This window comes from Antechinus flavipes, chromosome 1 (genome assembly GCF_016432865.1).
Source record: "Antechinus flavipes isolate AdamAnt ecotype Samford, QLD, Australia chromosome 1, AdamAnt_v2, whole genome shotgun sequence".
Lineage (NCBI taxonomy): Eukaryota > Metazoa > Chordata > Mammalia > Dasyuromorphia > Dasyuridae > Antechinus > Antechinus flavipes.
In genome coordinates this window covers 82,509,621-82,519,465 of record NC_067398.1, presented here as the reverse complement: position 1 = coordinate 82,519,465, position 9,845 = coordinate 82,509,621, and the positions used below count along the sequence as shown (strand labels likewise).

The 9,845-nt window shown below is 47.5% G+C and overlaps 1 protein-coding gene across 2 annotated transcripts; it reads right to left on the bottom strand.

The window, feature by feature from the left end:
- Positions 1 to 265: 265 nt before the first annotated feature.
- On the bottom strand, positions 266 to 9,101 carry CISH (cytokine inducible SH2 containing protein). Of its 2 annotated transcripts, XM_051985773.1 has the most exons (4): positions 8,910 to 9,101; positions 8,081 to 8,579; positions 2,814 to 3,028; positions 266 to 2,305 (listed from the first exon to the last, which is right to left on the bottom strand). In XM_051985773.1, the coding sequence occupies exons 2-4, from the start codon at positions 8,098 to 8,100 to the stop codon at positions 1,788 to 1,790; spliced, it is 753 nt and encodes a 250-aa protein (XP_051841733.1). In that variant the 5' UTR covers positions 8,101 to 8,579; positions 8,910 to 9,101; the 3' UTR covers positions 266 to 1,787. The 2 variants fall into 2 exon arrangements, with proteins under 2 accessions (XP_051841733.1, XP_051841726.1); XM_051985766.1 differs by having other exon boundaries at positions 8,081 to 9,101.
- Between the last annotated feature and the right edge of the window lie 744 nt (positions 9,102 to 9,845).

Here is a 9,845-nt window from a genome sequence, read left to right as displayed (position 1 = left end):
TAGAAATGGATCCTTATATTCAGTGGAAATCTGCCTCCCTAAAACTCTTACCCTTTGATCCATGTCTTGCCCTTCACAGAGGAAAAGTTTGTTGTCAGTTCCACATGAAACTCTTCAGACATTTGAAGATAGAGACCATGCCTTCTTTCATCAAGTTAAATATTTCCAGGTCTTCTAAATGATCCTGATGTGGCTTGGTTTTTAGTCCCCAGCCCCCCTTCCCCAATTTGGGTTGGAGTAGAAAAAGAGACCACTACAATAATGATTTTATTATAATAATTATTATTTTAAAAAGTTTCTTTGTAAATCAGATTTACAATTCTCTCTGTGTGACTAAGTTAAATCATCTTCCCAGGGTCCCTAAGGAAAGGGAAATGAGGTTACAGTCACAGATGAACTATTCAAATATATGCACCCCCTGTTGCATACCTGCCCCCCACCCCATCCCACCCCCTAAAAGCCCCTGCCCCTTGAGCGACCTGTTTATTAATGTGCAAGAAGACAGCTTGCCATTGCAACCTCAGGGGCCTTGGGAAAGGACCAGAGCACTCATGGGAATGTGCACAATTTCTTCTGAGATTCAGGTGGGAGGGCCGGAATGGAAGGGGGGTCCTCAGCCTTAACTGAATTCAGATCTGTGGAGGTAAGGGCCTTCTAACCCTGTGAAGATAAGGGTTTCCTTTCCCTGTGGGGAAGACACCTTCCAGAGGGCTAGGGAGGCAGGGAGCTGGTGCTCAAGGTCAGGGAGGAGCTTCATCTACTGGCACTGATTTGGTTAGACAGACTTCATTTAAGAAAAAGACTTTGCCACATCAGAGAAAACAGGTAAAAATTAGATCTCTGGGACACTTTAGAGACCTCTAAGATCCGTGAATCAGGTACCTAAAACAGGCTGAGACCAGCTTGCTGAATCTAGGCCCTGCTCTGGTATTATTGAACCACAAACAAACAGAAAGAATAAATAAATAAATACTCAAAACCAGTTGGGTCCCTTTTGGCCTCAGGCCAAGAGACCTCTCCATCTCTTTCCTGTGGCCTCCCCTTCTTCCCTCTCTCCCAGACTTTACTGACGAGTGTTGAGAGCCCCGGGATGCCAGGATTTGGCAATTCCCATGGACGGAGAAGGGTGGATGGCAAGGGAGGAAGGAATTTCCGCTGCCTCTTTTCCGATGAGAAATGTTCATTGGCAAGCTCGACCAGTCAGGTAGTGTTCGCTGGGGGTGGGGCTGGCGACGGGGTGAGTGGCAAGCAGGCTTGACTGCCTGCCTCCGGAGAAGGCCGGGCCTAGGTGGTAAGGCTCTCCATTCTGGCCTGTTGCCCAGCGCAGAGAAGCAGCCAAGGCCCCATGGTTCAGGTAGTTGGCACGTAGATGACGGAGTCAGAGGGGTACCCCAGTCCGGCTTTGGGATGGTCCCACATCCTGGCACAGCAGGAGAGGGTGATGATACCCTCGAGATCTCCCCATTATGGTCAGGAAACCAGAAGCAGGAGCCCAGTCCCATGGCCCTGGTCTGGCCCCCAGGAACTTCAGGCTTTCTTCCTGCTCTCGGGTCCCCAGGTCTGTAGACACAGACCAAGCACCTTGCTCCCCACAAGGATGGGTAGGAAGTAGGGGAGGAGGAAAGGGAAGGGGCACTCCCAATCCCCAAAAGGTAGTTACCATAATCCACACCTGTTGGATTTGTGAGGTCTGTGTCTTGTGAGATAGTTTCTGTAGAAGGACAAATGAGGAGGTCGCTTCCTGTTCTTCCCGGGTCTGCCAAGAGAACTGGGCCGCAGGCTCTGTCTCAGAGCTGGAAAGGATACTGCCTGAGATAGTCCCCTATCCGCTTAGGCAGAGGCAGCTGGTCAACCTCAGCAGTGAGCTTGTTGATGGTGAGCCGACACAGGTGCTGCAGGCTCGGGGCACTGTTCTTTCGCACAAAGGGCTGAATGAGTTTCAGGTGGACAGCTGCCATGGCGGCTGTGCTGGGAACCATGTCCTTGTGGCTGGGCAGGAGGGAGGCAGGGGATGGGTACGGGGTATCGTTCTTGCCATCAGCCGTGCAGGAGGTGACATAATGCTGGATGAGGCTGACCACATCCGGGAAGGCCAAAATCCGCGGCTTGGACAGACAGTTCGAGTCCAGCCGGAATTTGCTGTCGGCATACTCTATGCGAACGTTGGTGGGACCCCGGTTGGTCTTGACGGAGAGTGTGAACAGATAGCTGGGGTGGGTGCTGTCCCGTACCAGGAAGGTGCCCTCGGGCATCTTCTGAAGGTGCTGTTTGGCTTCCCCGGCTGTGAGAGATCCCCAGTACCAACCTGATGGCCGAGAACAGAGGGAGCCCGTGTTACTGTTAATTTTAAGTGCTGCTGGTTTCATCACCCACCCACCCAAGGAAGCAGCAGATTCCAGTCTCACTTCACAAGGAAGGGAAAAAGGGGGCATTGTGGTCATTGTTAAGAGCTCACATGTCCTTTTAAATTTACAAAGTGTTTTTACTACAACAGCCTGTGATCATTCCCAGAGCAGAGACATTTGGAATATTTTGGATATTTCTAGTGCAATATATGGAAAGACAAAGGACTCCTCCCTGGATATTCTCTTTCCCCAAAGACCACTGGAGCCTGGGAACACATCACCTGCTGGTGCCTTGGAGATCCCTGAGGGGAGGAAAGTTTCAATACCTCACAGGAGTCTCCCTAGACAGGAACTATTTCATTCTCCTCCTCTCTGTCTACATCTCTAGTTCCAGGAAAACCTCTTCCCTGACTGAGCTCTCAGTAAATGAGTGCCTGACATTCATATCTCTACGAAGGGGACACTCACCGGATTCCCGCAGGTAAGTGAATGTCTTGGCAATACATAATAAGTCTTCCTCAGGGTCACGAACTTGATGCAACTCATTCTCCATCAGGGGAGGGGCTTCTTCCTCCTCTTGGAAGGAGTTCACAGACAGGGGCTGCATGACTGGCTCTGGTAATTCAGTTAGCCCGGTTACTGTCAACCTGCCGATCTTCTCTTCTTCCAATAAAGGATGGGGTCTGCAAGGAAGGATGCCCTATTTGTGAATGGAAGGCCCCAAGGACTGCCCCTCTGGCCCCTTCCCATTTATTCCCTAATTTCCCTCCACACCTTTTATTCTCCTCTCATCACTAACCACATGCCCAACCTCTATCATATATATGCTCATCTATACTTTTGTCATCCATCACATCATCTTCATATGATCCCTTGTTCCTCTCATGCCCGTAAGGCTAAGAATCCAAGCATACCATATAGGGTTTATGGTATCCATGACTCCCTGTCGCCCCCATCCCTGAACACACACACATATATTTCCCTTCAGAGAAACCCATAGCCTTTGGCAGCTAACAACTATGTTAATACAAAACCCTTAGCATGTATTATTTCATTTGAGCCTCAAAACCTTGTGAGATAGGTACTACAAGTATTATTTTATCCATTGAACTGATGAGTAAACTGAGATTCAGACAGATTAAGTGCCTTGCACGGTGTTACAAAGTTAGTAAATGTCAGAAACAGAACCCAACACTATCTGCCATATCAGGGTATTTTTTTTTTTAATATATAAAACTATACCTGTCCTGACTTCCTCACAGGGGTATTGGGAAAATGGACTAAGACAATGTTATGAATATGCTTTTCAAAAGAAATGCTTTCCAAATGTTCAAAATCAACTTCAGAACAGTTCTAGGTCTCAAGGAAGAAGCCCTGGCAACCAAAAAGAGAAATGTGAGTAGCCCTTGCTGTAAGACTGAGCTCAGATGACCAAGTCCTATTAGAAATCACCTCAATGCCTCTTCTATGCTGGGTCTAGGGCCTGTACCTTCTCCACAGGACAGTCCTGAGCTAATTGGCTCAGTGGGAAACTGGATACGTGGCTAGCCTGCTTGCCTCAGTCTCAGTTCTCATTGTGGAAATGAGAACAAAAATGAAATTCAATACAATTGGATGGGAAAGGAGGGAGGAAGATGAAGGAGGCATTTCAATGTCCCAGAAAGAACACTGATTTGGCAGCTTTAAATAATCAATGCAATGACCCAATCATATTTTCAGAGAACCAGTGAGGAAACATGCTACCCTTGATGATGGACTCAAGATGCAGAATGAGGTATACAGTTTGGACATGACCCATGTGGAAATTTGTTCTGCTTGACTATGCATATGACAAGGGTTTTCTTTTTCCTTTTTTTTCTTCTCTTCAGTTTAAGGAGATGGGATGGATGAGGGGGAAACAATGCTTATTTAAGATAGAAGGAATAAGTGTTTAAATAGCACTTACTATGTGCCGGCACTTTTACAAATGTCATCTTATTGGATCTTCACAACAGCCCTGGGAGGAACATGCTACATTATCCTATTTTAGAGTTAAGGAAACTGAGGAATAGGAAAGTTGATCTGCACAACTAGTAGGTATCTAAGGTCAGAGTTGATTTCCTAACTCCAAGACCAGTGCTCTATCCACTGTGCCATCAGCTGTCTCTGACTACAAAATTAATTAAGTTTTGAAAAGATCATTAGTTTGGGAGTCAAGAAGCCTGGGTTCTATTCTTGGCATTGTCACTGTTTTTCTGTGACATTAGACAAATCCCTCTGTGGGCTTCAATATCTCTATCTGCTAAATAAGAGTTCTGGAATAGACTTCTAAAAATCCTTCAGTTCTGACTATGCAGGATCCTTTGAGGAAGGGGAAAGAGTAAATTCACAGCTCACATTTCTATAGCTTTTTAAGCTTTGTAATGTGCTCTCTTTCTCTCTCCCTCCTTCCTTCCTTTCTTCCTCTCTTCTTCCTCCCTCCTTTCATCTCTATCTCTCTCTCTCTCTCTCTCTCTCTCTCTCTCCCCCTCTCTCTTTTCTATCTTTCCCTCCCTTCCTCCTCTCCTCCTTCCATTACTCCCCCCCTTTTCTCTCTCCCCCTCTCCTCCTTCCTTCCTTCTTTCCCTCCCTCCCTCTCTCTCTCTGTCAATTTTACATAAACAACTTTGGCCCAAAAAGTTCAAGCCATTTGCTTGTAATTACACAGCATGTATCTGAAATAGGATTTGAATCCAGGTCTTTCCTGATTCCAACTGTTTCTCATATTCCATATTGGCTATCCAGCAAAGATGAAGCATTTGGAAAGAGAATGAAAGAACAGAAGAACAGAAAGGATAAGTATGAGAAGAAACCCTGGAATTCTGAGGGATAGCTTTACATGGGCCTATGGATTAAGCCCCAAAAGACGGGCTTTCTGGAAATTATCTTAAAGAAGGCCCTTAGAGAAGGGCTTAACTACCCTTTTCCTCACTAATCCCCCTCCCTATAATGCTGTGGGGACACAGAGAGAGTGCACACAGATATAGAGAAATATATATTGGTGTGTCTAAATTTTCTCCTGTTATTCCTATTATTTGGGCTTTGGGGTAGGGGCTGCCTCTCCCCTATCCCTCTGGCCTGCTGCTTACCACATATTCTCCAAGAAGCTGACATTCTAACAGGGGAAGGTCTTAGAGAGAAACACCTACCTATAGGAATATCCATGCGAATGTCCAGACATTTCACTCCATCATGGGACCTACTGGGCATTTCTATAGGCTCCCATTATATATAGTCATGTATTTGCCCTGGAGTGTTAGGGATCTGCACATGTGAATATCTGTAAGTATGCTTGTACATGCACATATGTGCAACCAAGTGCCTACATGATACATTTAGCAATGTTGTCTTGCTGACTGAGATAGGCCCTGGCTGGTGATATAGCCTTGTATAATGGGGAAAATATTAGTTTGGAAGTGGAAGGTTTCCTACCTTGGGCACTTAGTACTGATGACACCTTGGGCAAACGCCTCCTTCCCTCTGAGTTTTGGTTCTTTCCCTCTTCTATATAAAATGTCGGGGTTAGACTAGAAGATCTCTAAGGGACTAGCTCTAGCTTTAAGTCCTGTGATCTTTGCAAAGCTGCAAATTGATGCTTTTGAGCTTAATGATGGGATGTCCGGCCATGTGCTTGGCTCCTGCCAAGAAATGGGACTGGGCTTGGGAAAGTTGGGGGCGGGGGAAGGAAGGACTAGAAGAATTTGTCATTGCTACAGTTCAAAGGTGGGCAGATATAGTTGAGAATGCGTAGGGGAGAGGGAAAAAGCAGGAAAATGAACAACTGGTTCCTCTCCAATGCAGCTCAGGAAGCTAGAGAGCAGGACAAGGAGCTCAAAGAAGATCTCAAAGCTCGAAGGGAGCCAGTCTACCAGCCTAGCCTAGAGTCAATCAATGCCTCCTGCCAAGCATGAAACATGGAACAAAGTACAAGAAGTCTGAGGCCCAGCATGCCAAGCAAACTACCTAGAGGCCAAGGAAGTCTAGGGGAGAAGAAAAGAGGCCTAGATTATACACTGGGGCTGGGCTAGGTTTAGGGATGGGTCTTTCTCAGAAGAATGGGAAGAAGGGTCAGGGGGTCTAATAAGTAAAGAAAAGCAGGGGACATTAAGATCTGAGAAAATGGTCTAAAATCTCTGCTGTCTACCATCAGAGTCACCTGGCTATCTCTGATGTTCAGAAGTGGTAAGGACAAAGGGAGAGGGAAAAAGAGAAAAAGAGGGGAAGGGAAAGCAAGAGGGGAAAAGAAAGGAAAGAAGAAAAGAAAAATAATAGGTGAAAGGAAAAGGAAGGAGAAAGAAGAGAGAGAACAAAAGAAGATAGGAAGGAGGGGGAAAGTGAGGGAAGAAAATGAAAATGAAAAGAAGGGAGAGAGGAAAGTATGGAAACAGAAGGAAAATCCCTTCCTCTATCTTTCCATTTTTTTCTTTTCCTACTTTTTAAGGGACTTAGAAAAGTTTTGAAGAGATAGCATGCAATAATCCCCCAAACTCAAGCCATCACTGCTTTCCTTGGACTTCTGTTGAACTCTTTCCCTGGCCCATAGCCCCAAGAAGGAGAGGGCAGTACAATAGGAAGGATAGTCTTTAAGATGATGGGATGAAGAAAGAGACCTGAGCATCAGAAACCAGGTAACAAGCAAACCAATAATTAAGTCTGGAGGGTTTGGTTTTACAGTCTCCAAAATTACTCTTCTTTCAGTTAGTCCAGAATTTAAAAATAATAATTTTAAAAAATTCCTGGAGGGGGCAGAGCAAGTGAGCAAAGGAGGGGAAACAGAGTTTAGGAAAAGTCTAAGAAAGTCTTTGCTTTGGGTAATAGGAAATATGAAATGATTTTTTTTTCCTTTCTAGAGAAGAGACTTTCTTTTCCTTTTTCTGGGATCATTTTGACTAATTACCCCCCAAAAAGAAAAGAGTTAAGATGTGTGTTTCTCAAGGACGACCTGAGAATGCCCAGATGGTCAACAGCTGGAAAGGATCTTTAAAAGCATCTAGCTCTATTCCCTTCTCTAGGACAGAATCTAGGACAGATGGGGAAACCAAGGCTCAAACTCTTGCCTGTTCAGTCAGTGAGAACTATGGGGTCTTGACGGCTCGATTAGACCGGGCATCTTTCACTATCTTCCCCCCACCCCCACCCCTGCACTAAGGACAAGAGCTTTCCAATCAGACTAGGTACATCCCAGCTATTAAGAAATGAGGGAAGAGAGTTCTGAAGGGCCCAAGAAACAGGAGAGACTTATGCATGTCCCATCTCTTCTGAGGTAGGACTTTCCTAAGCGTCCTTCAAAAATACCTGGCATAGTTTTTTTTTTGTTTGTTTTTTGTTTTTTTTTTTGTTTTTTACTGTTTTCCCTCTTCCTTTCCCTCTTCGTCTCGGCCTTTCTCTGAAATCTGCCTCCCTTAAGTCCTAGAAAAGTCTGTACCACTGCATGCCTTGGGAGCTGACAGCTTTTATTTGTTATCCATGCCTTCCCCACCTCTGCTCTCCGCAATCATCCCGGCTGGGCGCAAGATCCTTGGGGGCAAACAGCCCCTCAGACCAGTCTGAATTTGCTGGATGACCCTAGAAGGAGCCTGCAAACCTACCTACACAGTCCCGAGTGCTGACAAACGTGGGGGGCCGGGGCTGGTAGGGAGATGGATAAAGGCAGACGAGAATGGCGGGTGCACACACAAACTGGACTGGGAGGGCTTTGGGGTGCGAGTGTCTCTTACCCGTGGATGCAGAAGATCATGTCCCGTCGGACTTCAGGGAGGCCAGTCGCGGTCTCCCCCTTGTCCTTTCTCTCGCTCCTTCTTCTGTCCTGATCCGGAGCGAGGGATGTATGGAAAGAGGCTGTTCCTTCCGCGCTCGGGGAACGACCCGGTTAACTGTTAGCTCAGTCCGCGGGCTCAGTCAGTCTAACTTCAGCCAAGCGTTCGCAAGGGGTTCGGGGAGGAGCTCGGGGCTCGCCCGGGCTTCTGGTTCTGTGGTCTCCTCCCTAAAGCCGGCTCTAGGAAAAGGTCCAGGGCGCTAAGAATTCCCGCAGCCAGCCGCGAGAAGCTGAGAAAAATCGTCAGGTTTCCCTTCTCGGTCCAAGAGAACTCAGGCGTCCGATCCAGGCCAGAGGCTCAACACCGCCAGCCAGGCAGACAGTCCAGGACAGAGAAGGCGAGAGGGTTCCCGAGCCCAGGAGACACGACCAGTGTCTAGGCGGCCACTCGCTGTAATGAGCTGGAGGGGAAGGAAAGAGAATGAGTGGGGGCGGGGGGAGAGGCGAAGAAGGGGGAGGAAGGGGGAGGGGGAAACGCACCACTGACTAATCTTTTGTTTGCCTCTTTTAATCTATTCCAGGAAGCGGTGGATTCCGGGAATTATATTGTATTCACATCACTGTTCCGACCGATAGAAAAAAAAAGAGAGAGAAAGACAGACACGGAGAGAGAGAGATACTTTGTTGTATAAATAGAGTCCCTGTGGACAGGGAGGCCCAAGAGCGCAGGCTGTCGAGCGATGTCCCTGGGGACTAGGGCCCCATAGTGAGGAGCGTGCTCCGCAGTGTACCTGGCTGAGCGAGCTCGGGTCCGAGAGGAGACGAGAGAAGGAATGAGGCAAGGAGAATGGCAAGGAGAGAAACAACGGGGCAGATCTATTCCTCAGGACCCAGGGGCTAAAGCAAAGGGAGCACTTCAGGCTGAGCTCAGGGATGGGCTGCCAGTCCTTGGCCCGCAGTTAACCAGCGTCGGTGAAAGGAAATACCTTTGATAGATTTCCAAGAACTTTCCAGGAAAACAGGGCTGGGCTAAGGAGGCCACCCAATGGGAGCGCAGAGAGGCTGGCCCAGCCGAGGAAGCCCAGCCAATGGCAGCACCCTGAGGCTGGCTGTGCGCCCGGGAGTTGGGTTCCCCCCACCCTTCGGGCCCCGGAGAGATGGGGCGGGAGGGAAAGACGAAGAGAAAGTGAAGGAGGGAGAAGAGCCAAAGGGGAAAAAGGATAGAAAGTAAGAGGAGAGGAGAGGAGAGAAAGGGACAAAGAAAACAGAGGGAGGGGTAGTAGAGAGGGAGAGGAAAAGAGTGAAAAAGGTAGAGCTGAGGACTGAGGGGTAGGTCTAGGATTGGCTCAAACTTGCCTAATGGTACTGATTTGTTCTGACAACCCTCGTTTGTCGGTGGGTAGATCATCTCTCCGCTACATGTTTCCTTCTTTCCACTTCTCATATCATCCCTGTGCTGGGGTACCCAGTTAAGCACCATCAATCCTTGTTGAGTTCGGAGAAAGCAAATTCACTGCTATAAACGCGGCGGAATGAAATGGGAGAGACCACTTTGGTAAACTCGACAGGAAGAGTCCTATCACTGAAGCCAAAACCAAGTAGAAAAGAGTTTTCCATAGCTTGCGACTCAACTCCTCAGTACGGAAAACTGAGATTGTTTAACTGGGAACACAACGGGAGCAATGAGGAATACATAGACTTGTCTAGTCTTTCCCAGAGCTAAAAGG